At 39.2% G+C, this 18733-nt stretch overlaps 1 protein-coding gene and 1 long non-coding RNA gene across 2 annotated transcripts in view; one reads left to right on the plus strand and one right to left on the minus strand.

Moving 5' to 3' along the window:
* afg1lb (AFG1 like ATPase b) overlaps positions 1-16439 on the plus strand; it is a 31275-nt gene extending 14836 nt beyond the window's left edge. The window contains exons 8-14 of the mRNA XM_015054905.1: positions 2109-2167; positions 9919-10001; positions 10736-10806; positions 12345-12445; positions 13210-13350; positions 14996-15103; positions 15281-16439. Of these exons, the coding sequence (XP_014910391.1) occupies positions 2109-2167; positions 9919-10001; positions 10736-10806; positions 12345-12445; positions 13210-13350; positions 14996-15103; positions 15281-15427 (710 nt within the window). The 3' untranslated portion in view covers positions 15428-16439. The remainder of the gene's footprint in view (positions 1-2108; positions 2168-9918; positions 10002-10735; positions 10807-12344; positions 12446-13209; positions 13351-14995; positions 15104-15280) is intronic.
* On the minus strand, positions 13915-15287 carry LOC106961286 (uncharacterized). The gene is made up of 2 exons (XR_001427739.1): positions 15189-15287; positions 13915-15115 (listed from the first exon to the last, which is right to left on the minus strand). It is a non-coding gene; the product is annotated as an uncharacterized LOC106961286 (long non-coding RNA).
* Positions 16440-18733: the final 2294 nt, after the last annotated feature.

Here is an 18733-nt window from a genome sequence, read left to right on the forward strand (position 1 = left end):
GGTGATCAAGGTGGAGATAAATGCATGATGTGCTGTCTGACGCCTCTCTTTCTTTGGGAAGATGTTGATGTCTCAGAGCCCCTAAGTGAAGTGGGTGGCAGCAAGATGGCTCTCCTATACAAAGGCGCACATCTCTGATATTTGCCAGCTATTAAGAACAAAGCGCCAAAGCAGGCAAACTTGAGAGAGAGCCTATTTGGTATTAATTACAAGGTTAATGGAGCACTAAAAGCCGAGAGAAACAACTGGGCTTGAAAGGCATACATTTTCTGTCTTTATTGATGTGGAGATTCAGGCATCAAAAAGCCCCTGAATGAGTTCAGGAGGGGAATTTAGTGAGTTTCTTTCTTTTTGTTTTTGATTTGAAGAAGTTCAGTGGGATACAAGAGTTGGATATATAAATTAAATATTAATTTGCAATCATCATCATTGCCAATGAAAACACTTTGATCAAAATATCGTTTGCACATGTAGATTAAAACATTGCACCTATTAAAAGGCAACGAGAAAATATTGTTTTTTAGAGCCAGAAAACCTAAAAATTTTAAGTTTTAAACAAATAAAAAATTATTTAGGAATATGCCAAACTGATATGAGGTTGCTTGTTAGTGGCACAGAAAGATAATCTATGCAGCAAATCTAGGCAGTCTGTAAGGAAAGGCCAAATTTATATTATCTCAACAAAAAATGCTCTTTGTTGGAAACACTTTTTGATCCATTTAAGTTGTGCAATCTAGGATTTAAAATAAGGAACAATCAAAACGTCAAGAAACAGCCAAACCATAAATGTGACCTAAGATGGTGTTTGTGAGCATAAAGTTTCAGTCAAGCAAATCTTTCTTTTTTCTGTGTTTTTTAATTTTTGTGCCCTTTGTCAGTACAAAATAACTAATGGTGTCTGCAGATCACATTAAATCAAAAACTGATTTCCTCCTGCTTGTGTATCCCCAGTTAGCAGTAGCACCACTTCTTCTTTTCTGTGTCTCTGAGCTAAATGAACGAGCAGGCATTTGTCAGCTGCCGTCATCTGACTTCCTGTATGTGTAACATTAGTTTAAAGTGATGTTTAGGTGGAGAACTTCCTGTATATGCACAACCAGAGTTTGAGTAGTGTGACATTTTATTCTCGATGCCTTTTATAATTTTGGAAATGAAAATGTGCTTATCATGAGCTAGAATCCTGAACATGATGAAATGCTATATATGCCCTTTTATTAGAATATATTTTATATTAGATTACAGATCATGCTAAAACCTTATGACTCCTTGCATGCTTCTGCTTGCTTTTTAAGTCTTTCATGTTGAATGGCTTAATGCTTTTTTTTTTTTTTTTTTTTTTTTAAGAGGACATTAGCTTTCTTGCTGATGGGCATCAGAAAATCAATGCCAGCAACAAACCTCTTAAAATCTCACTAATTAACACATCACGCATTCTCTAATTAATCAATACGGCAGAAGTCATATTTACTGCCCAGACAGCAGAGCTGTATTGATCTTTGATATATATTTTTTTTCAATTAACTTTGTCAACAAAGCAAATTAATTGAGGCCCAAAATATTGATTTCTATTCTTTTAACCCTAATAGTCGTGTGTCATTCACAGCATCGATTCATCAGTGCAGGAGTTATAAAGTGAGGTTTATTTATTATGTGATGTCAGACTGTAGCCCAACATCGGCGTTTGTTTGCATTTGTTAAGCCTCACCGTGTGCGCCTCACTCTGTGTCTTTGTGCCTGTTTGTTGTGTGCATCCCTATCTGTTTTATCTGTCTATCCAGGATGCTACTTCAGATCTAATTTGTTCCAGCCGAGCTAATTGAAACCTCTATTCAGCCGGCCGCTGTGGACATTGTCCGCGCTGAAAAGGCGACGGTCCTTTCTCTCGCCACCATTGTTTGGGAATGTAATGAATTTTATGTTGCTACCGCTGCCGGTGCAGAAATCCATTTTTCTCCCCCTCCCCGGTCCTGCCGTCCCTTTTGTCACGCCTTCCCCACCCATCCTTCAGTTCATCAATAGCCAATTTATCTGCCAATCTGTATTGAGGGAATGACATTATTAGGAGGCTAAACAGCAGCTCTCATGCAAGCCCTTCCCTCCTCTTTCAGATCTGTACAAAAACGGACTTCAGAGGGACACCTTCCTGCCTTTCATCGACATGCTAAAGGTAGAGACAAAGTCACCTCTGTCTCGCTCTTGTCTTTTTAATTTATTCATTTGTTTATCACACACACCTACACTGCACACCGTACACGTGTGTCTCTGTTCCCGCTGTGAATGTCCTGATGCGAGTTGTGGTTTGATGTTCTCTGCTTCCTGGATGCCTCGCACGGCGTCACAAAGCTGTCTTTGATCATGCCAGGGCACACTGAAACACTCACAGAGGAGGAGGAAAGAGGGAGAGGGATGGGACAGGTAATGTGAATGGGTGAACGAGCTGAGTGACTGACTCACACACTCCTTGCATTTCAAAAGTAGGGGATAAGAGAGAGGACAAAAAAAGGAGAGAGTGAGGCGACAGCTAGCCGTTTTCTATTAAAACAAATCTGCTTTGCAATTTAAGCAGGTCGCATCATTATCCTGCCTGCATATGAAATGATCATTGATGTGTTTGGAGTGATCATGATCATAAATAATTGCATAATAATTTGTTGTCATGCATTTTGCAACAGAGGAGGGTAACATTCTTACACTTTTTATTGGTATTTAGCCTACGGTGTTATTGCCGGCAAAGGGATGGCTTTAAAATCTTCTCTCTTCAGAGTGGAGATGCAGCAGTCAGAGCTTTGGGGCCAATATCCAAACTCAGCTTCTTCTTTTTTTCTTTCTTTCTTTCCTTCTTTCTTTCTTTCTTTCTTTCTTTCTTTCTTTCTTTCTTTCTTTCTTTCTTTCTTTCTTTCTTTCTTTCTTTCTTTCTTTCTTTCTTTTTTGTAAAATACTTAAATCAATTTTTAGCTAATTCTAATTTCCTTTTCAGAAATGTGAAATTTTTATTGCAGCCTTCCTGTCGTGAGCCGTGATTCCTTTATTTTAGGAATAAAGCTGATGTCATACTTTACTGTAATCTGTTCAGCCTCACGGTTATCTGCTGAAAGTCTCTCCGTCTCTCACATCCTTATTGAACTACAGACACAGTTTCCTTTTGAAGATCTTCCTACATTCACTGATTGTGTTTTGAACACCTCAGTGATGTTGATCATAACAGAGCTTGAGTCTTCCTGACTCCACGATAGACGTGTTAGGCATAATGCATCAATTACATAAAATGCACCAGGACAGCTCAAACTGAAAATCCGACAATTTCTGTCAGTACCTGATTTTATCTGATTTCTCATTTAGGAATCGGTTGTATTTGTGCAATATTTTTGAATTACGGTGTCTTGCAAAATATCTAATCCCTTCTCTCTTGTCACAATACAACAACCAGTGCTGATGTAATTTGTTGGGATTTCATGATTGAACGACACTAAGTATAGCATAAACTTGAAATGGAGGGGAAAAAAACGAGCCAGTGTCTCAGAATATTAGAATATCACATGAGACCAATCATTAAAAAGAAATATCATCAAACCAGCTTTTGGTACACCAAGGCACACCATATGTTTAAATATTGTTGAACTAGTGTACTGAGGTCTAGTTAGATAAACTTAGCTTAGTAAATTCAGCAGGATTAATATCTTCCAACATGTAAAGGTACAGAACTGCAACCTAAGCGCCTAAAACACAGATCTTTTATGTATCGGCATCAGTAGGGTTAATCAGCCGCTTCACACAAACGTTTATTCAATACAATAAAAAAAAAAAAACCTTTAGCTTAAAACACACAAACGTAATCACTCAACATGGGAAGTCTCCGAGTTACCCTGCTCCCCACCCAGCAGCACCCTTGCCCTCTCTAATCCACCCTCATCAAGGTCCTGAATGCCTGTTGTCCCTCCCTGCCCCAGAATACCTCCTTTCTTTCTGGGTACCATGTTCCCCCCTTTTGTCAAACCATCTGGTTTTTTGGGGTCTTTTTTTTTTTTTTTTTTTTTCGTTCTCTGGCGGCCTGCCCTGCAATGTTAAAGCGTGCTTTTGCAAGGTGACGCAGGCTAACTAGCTGACCCTTAATAGATTGAATTAATGCTTGCAGGGAGCAGAAGTCTGCAGATCACGGCTGGAGCTGTGGGCTGCAGCATCATTTCTATAACGAGAGGAAAAGAGAATGAGGGCGTTAAGTCGTGAAAAATAGCCCTCTGACCTCTGATCCTGATCACCTGAGCCCCGGTGGTAAAGGTTAATCCAGCACCTCCTTCCGCCTGAGTCGATGTCTTTATATAGCCATTGACTTCTGATTAGTTGGGACCCCTTTGCTTTTCTCCACAAACATCCAGTTGCCTCATCTGATGGCGACAAAAACATCAGATCAAGCGTAGTTGGGGCAGTTTTACCTGTCACACGTGGAAAGGATAAAGTTTTCTTGGTTTGAAACGTCCTTAGCTGGTTTTTGCAGATGTGCGTTGACAGTTTCAGGACCATTAGAGAATCTATTCAGGCGATCCTTTTTCTATGTAGCCATGGCAAAGCCCAGGTTTATGTAAAATACAGGGTTTGGGGGCTCTTCTTTAATGGACACAGGCAGTATTGTAACTAAGACACTATTTTTTTTCTCTCTCTCTCTCTCTGTCTCATGAGCCGTCCTCCCTCCCCACTTCACTTTTCATCGCCCATCCAGTCTACACCCTCCTATCCTCTCTCTTTATTCCATTACCATCCTGTTCCGCTCGCAGGCTTTACTTACCCAAGGTCAGGTCTCTGCATTTTGGTAGCAGAATAGTGACTTTATTCTCCCCTCCGCTTGTTCGATTACAGCCGTACACAAAGCTGCCGGAGGGAGAGGGAAAAACATGACGACAACCCTGAGCCAACTTGGAGTATCTGTAGGTTTCCTGCTCTCGTTAACCCTTCTTTTGATCTGCTCTCCTTCCCCGTTATTTGTGCGTGGCATTGTTAATAATTGCAATGTGCTGAGCAGTTACTGATGATTGGAAAAAATATATATAAATATATATATAAACAAACAAAACAGAATGACGGAGACTAATTGAAGAATGGGAGCGATGTGGTTCTCCCACAAAGACCTTGGTGAGAAAGAGCAGGAAGGCCTGCAAGTTCAAATGAAACCAAGTTCGATATTTGATGGCAGCCATTTAATTCTGCTTTAATTCTGATCTTTTAAGGTCAGAATTAGAGCGGCCCTCGGGGTCGATTTGAAATCTGATTAATCAATAAGAAACCTATTGATTTTTTTTCCTCCTTTTAAACTTGTGAGAAAAGAAATCTGGGTCTTAAATTGGAGTAACTGTTCAATTGATCAGGTTATGACAGTTTGATTTTGTCCTTTTTGTTTTTCTCTGTCAGATGTGATCAGTCACACAATCTCTTTGATTATTAAAGCCTTATGCTTTAATAATATGGTGGATCGTTATAGCTCAAGGCAACTCCCCTGAGAGAAACAAACATTTTTCAAAATCTGCCAAATTGTGCGTGTTGGGTTTCTTCACACTTTTGATTTGTTCTGGAAATGTATGAAAGAAGCTTTATCAGATTCAACTCTGTACTTTTGCTGAAATCGTTCGTATTACTTCCAGTCAGACAAAACTTTGAAGTGAAATCTAAAAATTTCTTCAAATCTCGGAAAACATCTGAGGTTAAACCTTCAAAACGGAAAATGAAAAATGCCATTGAAGATTAAAATCATATATTATAATGATAGACTTATTGCATGTTGTAATATACAATAAATCAAAAATAACATTATTGTCATTAATAAGGGAAATAAAATGGCATACATAAACATAAAGCCCATTTGTTTAGTCCTTCTTGGCTGGTGTTAAACATTTCCAGACTCTGTTGGCCAGGTGCAAGAACCACACCCCATTCTGGCTTTTTGGGCTGGTTCGGTTTTGGGCCAGCAGAACTCAAGAGAAGCTGAGGGCTGTGGAGTCCGGTGGGGTCCCCGGATCACAAAACACGAGGCCTGAAACTCAAAGGATGTTTCCCCAAGAGGAGCAACCGAGGCAAGGGGAGGTTGTGAGAACGGCCCGGCTGAACAATCCGTGGCCGGCCGAAGGCAGTCACACTTTAAGGGAACAGATCATTAGGTGTAATTAGGGTGTTCACATTGTCACGTACCCCCTCCCAGACTGCTGAGGAATGAATAAAATCACCAGCTACACCCCCAGCTTGCCCACTCACACACACACACGCACACACACACACACACACACAGCAGCTCCCCAGTTAGTGAAAGCACTTTGATGTCAGAAGAGTCGTACAGAACTTGCCAGCATAAAGGCAGTGTTTTAAGCTTTCTCTCTTTTCTCCCCCGTCTCTCTGTCTCTCGACCCCTCTGTCCCTGCCCCCTCCCACTTTCCTTCTGTCCCCCTCCACAGAAGGCTGTAAGACACACAGGGCTGAATGGACTACAACCTTTTCCCCTCATCTCTCTTTCAGCCTTCCCACCCTGCATTTCTTTGAGGCTTGGTCAATTCTCCAGGCCAAACAAAAAAAAAAAAAAAGAAAAAGCATCAAATGTTTTCTGCTGCCGGGTAATGAGGGAGTGGACCTCATCAGGGCCCAATAGTCAGCTATCCTTGGCTTTTGTTGCGTCTCAATGGCACCGCGTTCTTTGAAAAACTCAAAAGCAACTTTTTGAGGAGTGAAGGATTGAGAGATATGTCGGACAGGGAAGGAGAGCCAATAAAAGAAAGAGAGAAGCCACTCTGTTTTTATGCTAAACGGCTGTCCTGTTAGAGCGGCGGACAGCTCTGACAATGACTTGATTGGAGCTACATGTGTTTGGATGACTTTCTTCTGAAGAGTCTGTTTCTCATGTCTGGTGTCTGAGTGGGGAAACTTTTTTGCATTAGCTCCAACATTTTGGTAATCTCCGTCAGGCTAGTGGTCATTAGGTTATTTAAATCCAAACTTCCAAAAATAGATGTGTATCATACTGACTTTGAAAACACGCATGTGGATGTCTTCATATGTTGGTTTAATTCAATTTGGACCTCGGATCTGGGAATGCCATTACACTCTAAAGTCGGAAAGCAAGTATGGTTTCCTAAATGTTGCTTTTTCTAAATGCTGTCACTGTCAAACAGACCATGTAGCTGTGTAGACGGTCTATCTCGGGAATCCCAGGTGGTTGCATAGAGATGCTGACCTTTCAGAAATCTTATTTGAGCATTTTTTTGACATGTTGTCCAAATAGTTAACAACCGATGTGTCTAAAAGACTCAATTTTACTACTTTTAGTATCCACCTTGCCTTTCCCATAGCACAGACTTATGCTATGCTTTAACTGCACTCATATAAAATAAGGGAGCCAAGCAAAGACCTCCCTGAGACATACACGTCATGCATGCAAAATTTACACGTTTTGCTTCAGACTGATTTTAATTTTGCAGTTTTTGAAAGCTTGGCCAAAGTCAATTTAAGTTATAAAAATATTCATATCTTTGTGGCACCTCAGAGCTACATGTCTAAGCTAACTACCATAAATATCAACATTGTATTGCTGTACCATTGTAATTGCATTTACTTTAACTAATCGTTCAATTACTAATTAGTGACAATGACTAGTAATTTAATGATTAGTCCCTTTTCTTAGTCATGAAATGTAAGTAGGTTTGGATGAAATGTCTTAAGACTAAGTGACATGAGACCACAAAGTGTTGCTAATGCATTGTTGTCTGATCAGAATACTAGATTAGCACTAAAGTTACAATTTCCATATGCTTATTGATGAGCCACTAATAGTTTTAAAAGTTTATAAACCTGTTGTGTCTGGTCTGTGTTTTCTCACAGAGCGGTTGGATTTAGGAATCAAATAAACAGTTTAAGACGAGACGGTAAGATGCAAAGTAGACTCAAAGTGAAGGCTGACTGTCAGAGGAGTGTGATGAAAGGTGGTGGTGCGGGTGGTTTTCGGAGGGGGGGTGAGGGGGAGGTGGTGAAAGACCACAATGTGTAGGCGGAGGAAATCTTGAAGGAGTGGGATCTTGACAATCCCCTTAAGATGGATAATCAAGTAATGACCCGCAAGGCTTCAGCCTCATCTGATTATAAATAACCAATGGAATCATCATCTCTGATTGTGTTTCCATTCCTCCTTCTTCTTTCCCCTTCTCTTATTTATACCTCCGTCAGCCGTCTTTACTGTAGGTAGACACGGTTCACAAAGAGAGAGGGGGGTGGGTTGGTGGAAAGATGGCAGGAGAAAAGCCGAACTGAGATTCTAATGATGTGGCGGCAATTGTGACAAGTTTCTCTTTTTTTTTTTTTTTTTTTTTTTTTTTTTTTTTGCTTTTCGGAGCGACTATTTACCGGTTGGTGGGGTCACCGAAGGTTGATGAAATGACACCTCCCTTTTGTGCGCGAGGGAGGGCGAGTTTGTCAGGTTGTTATTAAGCCTGATTCAGCCAATTGGCTCAGAGTGGGAACCCCGTTTGTGTGAGCGGACACGGAGATAAAAAGTTGACAGCGGAGAAGAATAGAGTATTTCCGTCCCCATGCTTTGTGATGATTACTAATTATCCTGCAGCTTAAGGAGGCCAGTGGCAGAAATTCACTGATTTCATAATTTAATGGAGCTGTCGCAGGATACTCAGTCAGCCGTTGATGGCTTGCCTGGAATGATATGCAATTCCTCTCTTTTCTTTGATAGAATAGTGGCGATGATGATTATAGTTTGCGCTGCACTCCCTGACATGAATCCTGTTGACGTTTTACACCGTTTTAAAAAGTTTCACAGGTTCACCTCAGCTGGAGTGCTGCAGAACAATAGTTCGGCTCAAAAAACCATAAAGCAGTGACACAAAATAGGAGTGCTGTCAGTAGATGGGTTCATGTCACCCTGTCGCCTTCTATAGTCCTGTCATTTTTATTTGTTCAAACTATTTGCTCTTTATTCCCTAAGAAAGCACTGACTCAAATCTTAAGAGTATATATATTTACTACAAAAATTGTACAGCTGAACAATATTATATAAATATATAATGAAAAGCTGAATCTATTAGTCCTCAATAACAACCTTTTGATTAAGTTCTTAAAAAAACTCTCATGTTTCTTAATGAGAACATGAGAGTTGCATTGAACACAAAATCTGCATTTTCTGTATATCTGTGGTCAAAATATTTCTTAAGCTGAATTTTGTGTTTTTTAATGACGCGTCATTAAAACTAAACCCAAGTGTTATGAGAATAAATGTATTGCTTAATTCCAGAGAGTTAAGTATGATCCACAATTAACCTGAAAAACATCGATGATTCAGAGCAAATGATTGAGATTCATTTGCTCTGAATCACCATTTTCCTCTTCTTTAATTTTTTTTTTTTGCTATAATTTGGCGAAAGAATATATTTGTGATATATAATAAACATTTGAAGCTGAAAATGAGACTTTTTACAACAGAATCTGTCAGATATATTTTTTTCATTATTATTTCTGTTCACTTCTTGGTCATGCACACATTTATAAATGCAACAGCTCTTTTGCTCTTTTTAGAAGTCGTAATGAGGAAGATTTGGAAAAAGAAATTTTATATAACTATATATATATATATATATATATATATTCGGTATCTTAATTTATATTTTCATTTATGTTTAAAATGTCTTCCTTTTGCTTCTTACACAATTCTTGGAGGCTTCTGATTAATGATATGGTCATAAATAATGCTAATTATTTACCCAGATTTATTTGTTTAATACTAGTGAGAGCCTCCCTTGTTTTTTTTTCTTTTACTTTTAATGTGTACTCTAAAATCTTTGCATTTTTGTTTCTTTTTATGTTTTTTTTTGTTGTTGTTTTTTTTTTTTGCAAACTCCATTGATTAGTACAATTAAGAGAATGTTTTCCTGTGTTTTTGCACAGAAATACTGCCACACTGTCTGTCTGGACTCTGGGATGGACTACAGGAGGCTGGACAGGCCTGCGGTTGGAAAACTTTACCACCTGTAAGACTCACGTGATGCATCGTGTTAATGTTAACAGTCCAGCTCAGTTCAGAGACGGTGTAGAAGTCTGATAGCGAGTCGACATTAACCTCCACACAAACATTCACGCACAGGAAATGTTTCTGCACATGATGTGGTTAGATTTTTTTCTTCTTTTTTTTTTAAATGATTGAAAGAGAAGGCAAACACATGTATAAATGGGCAGAAGCAGGCAGGGAGGTTTATAAAGACCTGCATTACCTTGAAAGAGCCATGAAAAGAATGAAAGGAATCAATAGAACATGAGAAAATGGCAGAGCTTTAAAAGCTACTTTTTTTATTTTCCTCATTACACATCCGCTGTTAGGACCGTGTATATACACACACACACTCACACACACAGCCAAACAAGTTTGGGCCATTCAAGTCCATGTAAATAGAGAGCATCACACCCTTTTACCTGGAGTTAAAACACAAGCAAACAAACACACACGCATAAACCCTCCACAGTTTCACTTTAACGTGCATTCACAGGCTGACGCTCCTGTTTAGAGCCTAACATCCTCATTTTTTTTCTGCTGATGGAGTGAAAAGCTAAGTACTCAACACCAATGCTCTGCGTGCTGCCAGCGTTTGATGTAGCCACTTCAGCGTTATTAATTTTATACCCAATTGTTTCCCCTGTGGTTTTGTTGTGTGTGTGTGTGTGTGTGTGTGTGTGTGTGTGTGTGTGTGTGTGTGTGTGATGTGTGCAGCACAGGAGAGGCCGGAGCAGAGGCTTACCTGGATGCACTATTTGAGGAGCTGGCATTAAGACAGAAGAGTGGTAAGGAAGTTAAATTATCAAGTTTTAACTGGGTCTCGTGCTAAAAAAAGATATTTCTTCTCCTGAAATTTTGGCGATTGTGAGTCAATTTAATGTGTTTAAGTTCATCCAGCTATTTTTTTTTTTCATCCCAAAAGATATGAGAAAAAATGTGAAAATAAACAAACATCTAAAATTCTTATAAATTTGGACAAAGATAATCAATTTTATTTACACATTTTTCCAATTGCACTGCAAACCAAATAGCGTAAACGCTTCCTACTATGGATGGGAAATGATGTTGGGGAATGACAAATCTGGTTATTGATTACAGTCCACAAATTTATTTTTATTTTTTTTAAGTTCTCTTGTTTTTGCTGACGATATTGTAAAATTTTGTGGGAACCTTCAACAATTAGCACTAATAAACACAAACTAATCAGTTTCACATCTCTTTATGCCAAGGCAACACCACTCCACTTACTGGATCAAGTCCAGTTTCAGCTCAAATTTGCCCCACAGATCCATGAAAAATATGTTATGAACCAACTACCAGGCCTAGTCCTTCATGTTATCCTTCGAAACGCTAAGCTCTAAATTTACTGACTAACTGCTTTGTTAAAAGGTTTAAAAGGTGTTTGCAATCTCTTTATCCAATCAAATTGAAGAAAACAAACCACAACAATCATTCTCACTCCATACCTCTTTTTTAATCAAAAGAACAGAGTTGAGGAGCACAACGTGGTGACGACAGCTGCTGTATGTGTACATTACCATTAAAGAAGGGATCAGTTTAAGTAATGATAAAACCTCTAAATATGCCATAGAAAATTAGATTTTTTTCTGCTAAACACCTGCAGAGCTCTCTATTTTTTTTTCCTCACACAGTAACCTAATTTGTCTTGCTCTCTTTGAGCAACCTTAGATGAGTGTCCAGTTACTACTCTTTCTATGTCATATATTTGTTAATTTTGATTCAGAATCAGTGCAATAAAAATTTAGCATCAAAATCTTATGCTTAGCTCAAACTACCAATAAAGTTTGTTTCTGTCTTTGTTTTTAAATACAGAAGTAGACTAAGTTTGACAAAAATTCATATTTGTGTATCATTTCAACAGTATCAATTTAACTATATTACTATTAATGATTTTCTATTTTATCTCCAATCTTGTTTTATTTAGTTCACTTTTATTTTCTTTATTTGTCCTCATTTTTCATTTTCTGCATGTATTCACTATTTTTTTTTATTTACAGACATTTTTATTATACTTTTTTTTCTCGTCATATTTCCTCCTTGCATTTTTCCCCTTATTAATCCTGTTAAAAATTCTGAACAACTATTGATTTGAAGTTTCATGTATAATGAAACAAGTTGGAAAATTCATGCCTTTTATATTTTAGAAGCCCTCCATAGATTTATACAATTAAAAAATAATAGAAAGAAAGCTGATGAAAAGTTTTTGTTATCCTTTTGTGTGGTACTTGAAGTTTAACTGTGTCGTTTTCGAAAACATTTTATTGCGTTGAGGTCAATTTTCGCTGCGCTTTGGTTTCTCTAGTTACTCGTTCTCGTGTTCTCACCGTCCTGGGCAGAGAGGTGACTCTTCAGAAGACGTGTGGCTCCATCGCTGATTGTACTTTTGAAGAACTGTGTGGTAAAGTGAGTAGTGCCTGGCGATGCTGTGGGAGGATTAACATAAAATTGTTTGAAGATGCCTTTCCAATCCTTTATGAATCGACTATTTTCCTCCTTACACTGCTGGAAGCAGTAAAAGTGAACATAGTTTCTGCATTGGAAAAAACAACAACAAAAGTTTAACCAGTTTTTCAGTTTTGAGCATATGGTCTCAACTAAAATGACATATTGATTATTAGCCATCATGTTGCATATTTCTCACTTGAGACTCCAAATGCAATCATGAATAATAAAAACTGCTGATGTTGATGCTCTTCAGTCGAGTCATTATTACCCCTGGGCCTGGTTTCTTTTCCCCTGTGCACTCATATTGTCCAAACCTTTCTCTCTGTGTAGGTCCTATTGGTCCGCTCAATGTCAAAAAGCAAGTCTATTGATGAGTTTATTATTAGCTGGGTCTTTTATACCCTTTTTGCTGCAGTAATCTGCAGTGTATGTGTAAAGTCTCAACCCTGATGGGAGAGTGGGGAGTTTCCGAAGGCATCTGAGCTTCAAGGCTTCCTCTGACATTTGTTGCCATGCCATCATTAATTTTAAGAGCAATCAAATTGAATGGCGGGCCGCCCAAGGACGTTACATCAGCAAGGATATTTTGCACAACATTCTTTTGTGGTAAACTTGGCTCTTTTTTTTTTCTCCCTGCTCTCAGCCGGGATATACAGACCCAACAGCCTATATACATGTAAATATGATTGGCCACTGCTTTCAGCTTGTCCCCTCTTCTCCAGCCAACGGGTGCCAGCGATTACCTGGAAATGGCGCGGATCTTTGACACCGTATTCATCCGCCATGTTCCCAAACTGACGCTGACTCTGAAGGACCAGGCCAGGCGCTTCACCACGCTCATAGACAATTTCTACGACCACAAGGTAAACAGTTTAGATGAAAGTGAGCGTAAGAGAATCAATGCTCCTCCTTTTAATGGTGAATCCTATGTTTTGAACATTGTGGTCCATGAAGGTTTTTTTTTTTTTTTTTTACATTTCTTAACCTGTGTGGAGAATGTTCTTTTTCTTTGAAGAGGTCAAGCTATTTCTCATTGATTTTTGAATAATGGGATTTGAGACATAGCCTTGCATTTAGATTTGTTCCAAAGATCAGCTAGCATTGAGAAATATAAAGACTTTTATACTCAATAATAAGCATGTGGTAATAGGATAAGACCTTCGCTGTACTTTGAAAACAAAATCTATAATAATAATGTTTTTTTTGCTCCCTTTGTGTTCTCTGGTTGCACCTGAGATTTCTGCATCCTGCATTAGGGAACAGATTTAAGTGGATGAAAGACGGCAGTCCACCTTTTAATTCCTCCAACTAAGTTCAATTCACACAAGTTAAGATAAATTAATTCACATTCTTGTAAATCAGGTGGTCTCAATCAAGGGTTTTATTTGTTGCATAAACTGAGCCTGAAATAAAACACCTCAAATACATGGACTGTTGACAGTAAGGATTCTTTACATGTTAGAAATGTGGCTCATTGTCATTGTCCAAAAACCTCAAAATACAGGGACAAACAAGAAAAAAACATTTAAAAAGAGAAGAAAGGTCCTGAATGTGATTTTAGTTTCCAGAGTAAGGGCTTCAGGTCAGGGCATACACCACTACCAACCCAAAAACGGGAAGGTCTGCTTCAATATGCTTCCAGCTAAATCAAAACAAGGACATGTTCTGTGTTATTTGGATCATCCATATGATTGTAGAAGGACACTGAGAACAGAGCATTGCGTCTAGCAATCAGGTCTGAGGAAATTCAAGAGGAAAATGTCAAACTGTCTTTGTTGAAGTTGAGGCCTGATCATTGCGAGAAATACTGGAAGATACAAGAGTGATCATCAGAGTCACCTGGGAATCTCTGGTGGGATTTGAAAAGGCAAGTTGCACCAAGATTATTAAACCAGAGATGTTTGCCCGCAGAGAGTTGGCCAACATTCCTCTAATGTCTGACCATGCAGCACTTTTACCGAAGGTCCTAATAGCAAATGCTCTAAAGAAATACTAAAATGTTTATCATGCTGTGAGAACAAAGTGAGAAATGACAGGATGCCGTCGGCTCATTCCTCTGCCTCATCGCTTGTATATTTGCAAAACTCTCTCTGTGCAGTCGCAATTACACAGAGGTCTGAAAGATGGTACAGACAAGAGCTTCAGGTTACATCTGTAAGACTAAAGTGAACAGGAATTTAAAGTAAGCCACAAAGAATATATTATTAACAGGCTGCCACAGAGGTGGATAGTTGGTTAAGCATTGCTGGAATTCAGCCTCTCCAAAAGGTTAACACTGCTCATGAACATTTAAGCACATTAATTTGCACGTCTTAAACAAATCAAGGCGAGTGATCTTTGGAAAGACATCCTGACGCTTCAGATGTTTTGCTGTCTCGTGTCCTTGATGTATTGTCACGTAACTTTTTTTTCTAGTTCCAGAAAACATTCATCAGGGACAAGAGAAGTCACAGCTATTAAAAAGTCAGACACTCCCAGGTCTAATCCGTGTTTGCTTTTTTTCCCCAGGTGAGAGTGGTGCTTCTGGCAGCGGCTCCGTTAGAGCAGCTCTTCGTCCACACCGGAGGAGAAGATGAGAGAGATCGACAGCTGCTGGATGACCTGGGCCTCAGCGACGTAAGATCTCACCTGCAGCACAAACACGTGTTCATTTTTTCTGGACAGAGATTTAAATAGACGACCCGTAAATTTAAAAACTCACAGCTTTCATCCGATATTTGAATTTGACTGGATTCAAGAGCCTAGTCGAGCCAGCTCTGGTTTCTGCTAACTGCGGTGTTCCACCTTTTTTAGGAGGCAGCAGAGAGGCTCACTCTGTTCACAGCCGAGGAAGAGATCTTTGCTTTTCAAAGGACCGTCTCTCGGTTGAGGGAGATGCAAACTGAGGCTTACTGGACGGAGGGAGATCGCAGTTCCAGCAGCAGACACATGAGTAGCTAACATCTGCAGCCGAAAGCTTTGATAAGAAACTACCTCCCAACAGCATGATGCCTCACTAACCAGCTTCACTCCTTATGGAGTGAATCAACATGTCTTAGAGCAGTGTTGTCCAAAGCCAGTCTTCAGAGGCCGGTGTCCTGCATGTTTCCCCGATTCAGCACACCTGAATAAAATGGAGCTCTTAGCAGATCGTGCAGAACTGGATGTCGTGCTGAGGAGGCAATTCAGCAATTTAAATCAGCTGTGTGTGTAGTGACACATCTAAAAGCATCCTGGACACCGGTTCTGTTTCAGAGTAAGCAGCACTTTGCTCCAAACGGTAAAACAAAAACTGCGTTCCATGTCATCTCATGTCTCCTCATGTTTTATATGAGTTGAATATGTCCTGCAAGGACTGCTCTCTCCCCCTCGTGGACTGCTGGTTTAAAAGGTCGACAGCTTTCCAGGGATTTTACGGCACAGCTGGGAGAGGATCTAGAGTCCTTCCTTTGCGGGTGATTAGTGCCCTCTAGTGGAGGAAAGTTTATAAAAAAAAATTAAACTTTTTTTTTTTTTTCAAATCTGAATGTTGCTCAAACATGAGGAAGTGCATAATTGTGAAGTGAAAAAAAATGATGCGTAGTTTTCAATATTTGTTTTCACAATCAGAAATCTGGAAAACGTTACAAATATTTGTGTTCTTTCTTGATGGCTGTGCAGAGAACAAGACCCACAGCAATGCTTATTCCAACTTCTAAGATCAGTTTGGATTTTTAGTAAACATAACATGCAGAAGAAAGCAATAGTACTGGGAGAAATCCCACAGGAGATAATTCCACAGAAAGTTCAAAATAACTTTTTTATTTGAGATAGTTATTAGTGATGCAAGAGCCAAATTGTATTTTACCTTCCTTTTAAACTGTTTGCCTATGTTTAACTGTTACTCTATTTTCATATGATTAAATATCTTGGTTTTTCACGGCATAAATGCCCAGTGTTGGTGAATACATGAATAAATTAAAATATTTTTTTTAAAAGACGTATTCCCTGTGTTTTGTTTTGTTTTGAATGATTTGTGACCATCTGGTACAGTAGTTGTTTTCAGTGTATCCCTCTTTTGCTTGTAGGTGGCAGCAGAGATCAAGAATTTCCTCAGGTGTTATTATTGTCCATCCAGAGATGAGGTCATCCTAGAGCAGCACTCCAGCCTGGCCCTGCGAGCTTTGATAGCATCTACTCGATCTAGACTAAGAGCCTTATGTAAGAACAGATCAAGCCGGCCAACCAGCCAGAGTCATGGAACAAACACCAACATACCAGACAGTATCTGTGATCTCACTAGATTTAAGCGACAATGCGGATGTGAAAAGATACAAGCCTCTTTAAAGGATACAAGCCTCTGCACCATACCTTTCAGTTAAAGGAAAATCCATTACGTCCTATATGCCAAGGACCCCTTTTATCCAATTGGTGCATTACGTTGGTCAGAGGGGAGATGGATGCCGTTCATCGTCATTGTCTTAAATGGATTATCCTCTCTGGTTTACAAGACTGTTCATAGTCTCAATCCACACATCTCAGCAGGAAAATACCACCTTGTCCTATTACCTAAACCACATACTATACTGATGTGAGTCATTGCCCTGACGGCTGTTCTGTCAGGTTTGTGTTGGATTGTCTCTTCTTTGAGTGTCTTTGGACTGGAAGAGGTTTTAATTTAATTTTCATTGGATTGTTTTGTTCTGTCATCCAATATAATCAGATTCCTTTGATTTATCTGGAGCTGCAGCACCTTGCTTCAGTATTCATGCATTAAGAATGCAAAGTAATATGTTCTTTAAGTAAACATCTCGTGCATTTGTATTCAGCCCCTTTTTTTATGCAGAAAGCCCTGATTAAAGTCAGTTGCAACAAATTGCCTTGAAAAGCTTAATCTCTATAAATCCAGCTGTTCTGTGGAAGATTATAAGAGAACATTAGTGAACAAACAGCATTCTGAAAAAACTCAAAGTTCAGTCCAGTACGTGAAAGTGGAAACGTAATCCATAAAGACTCTTACTTACAGAGGCTCGTGGTACCCTGGAGGAGCTGCAGAGATTTACTGCTGCTCAGGTGGGCGAATCTAATAAGACAACTAGATGTGCTTTTCACAAATCAAAGAAAGAAATAAAAATCTAGGGTTTCACCCTGAAAACATCATCTCCATGGTAAAACGTGGAGATGGCAGCATCATGCTGTGGGGAAGCCTTTCTTCTGCAGGAAAAAATAAGTTGGATAGAGATAAAGAAAATAGACATTTACTGCACAGTTTTAGCTCACCTCAGAGTTTGTAAATGTACACGTGGGAAACATTTGTCAGTGTTTAATTCCGTTCCTTTGTGCATGCAGACACAAACCAGCACTCAAACATTTTAACATATCAGTGCTCAGTTGCTCTGCAGAAGCCTGACACCCGTGTCAGCTTTCCTCCTTGATGTGAACAAGAACCGTCTACCAACATCTCTGCATGGAGTAGTTCCTATACATTAAGAGTCATGACTCTTCACCAATGCACCAACATGTTGAGTGATAATGAAAAACAGTAGCGGTGTGAAACCATAATTTCAATGTTTTTCATTAAGCTATTTTTGAAATTGCTAATATACAGGCGACGATAATCTGAGAAAGGAAGAGAACTAATATAATGAATATTGTGCAAGATTTGTCAGAATAATCGTGATCAGCAGCGCATTCCTGCACAAGAGCGGCGAGAACGCGCACCATGCACAGCACTCAAGCAGGAGACAAAGAGGATGACGGAGGATGTTATGATTCAGTCAAGGTAGAGAAAAAGAGGTGGGGGGAAAAGGAGTCAGGAGAAGAACTGGCCATCAACTTACCCATCCTGATTTTTCCTCTTTATTTCGGGTTAATAACTGGGGTGACGTAATTATTTTTGGACTCCAGTAGGGGGCGTGGTCAGATCATCGTGACAGGCATGATTGACAGCGCGGATCTCTCATTAAAGGCAACATGCACGAAATCTTGAGCACATATAGTCTTGAATGTTTTTCCAGATAATTTTTTTTTTATATTATTCTTTTTACAAATAAACTAAAAACCGTGGTGTGCATTTGCATTTAGTGCCCTCTACTTTGACAGCACTGAATATTAACCAGTCTAATCAACTAGCTTAAGATGTCATCTATAAATAAAAGATTTGACACTACTTGCATGTAATTTTGTCTCAGATTGAACACAGCTAACATTTCAGAGGGTATTTTGGAGAACAATAGTGAACAAGCAGCATCATGAAGGCCAAATAACATGGGAGATAAATCGGGGGGG

This window comes from Poecilia latipinna, unplaced genomic scaffold (assembly GCF_001443285.1).
Source record: "Poecilia latipinna isolate Pla-1442-1.1 unplaced genomic scaffold, P_latipinna-1.0 Scaffold1285, whole genome shotgun sequence".
NCBI lineage: Eukaryota > Metazoa > Chordata > Actinopteri > Cyprinodontiformes > Poeciliidae > Poecilia > Poecilia latipinna.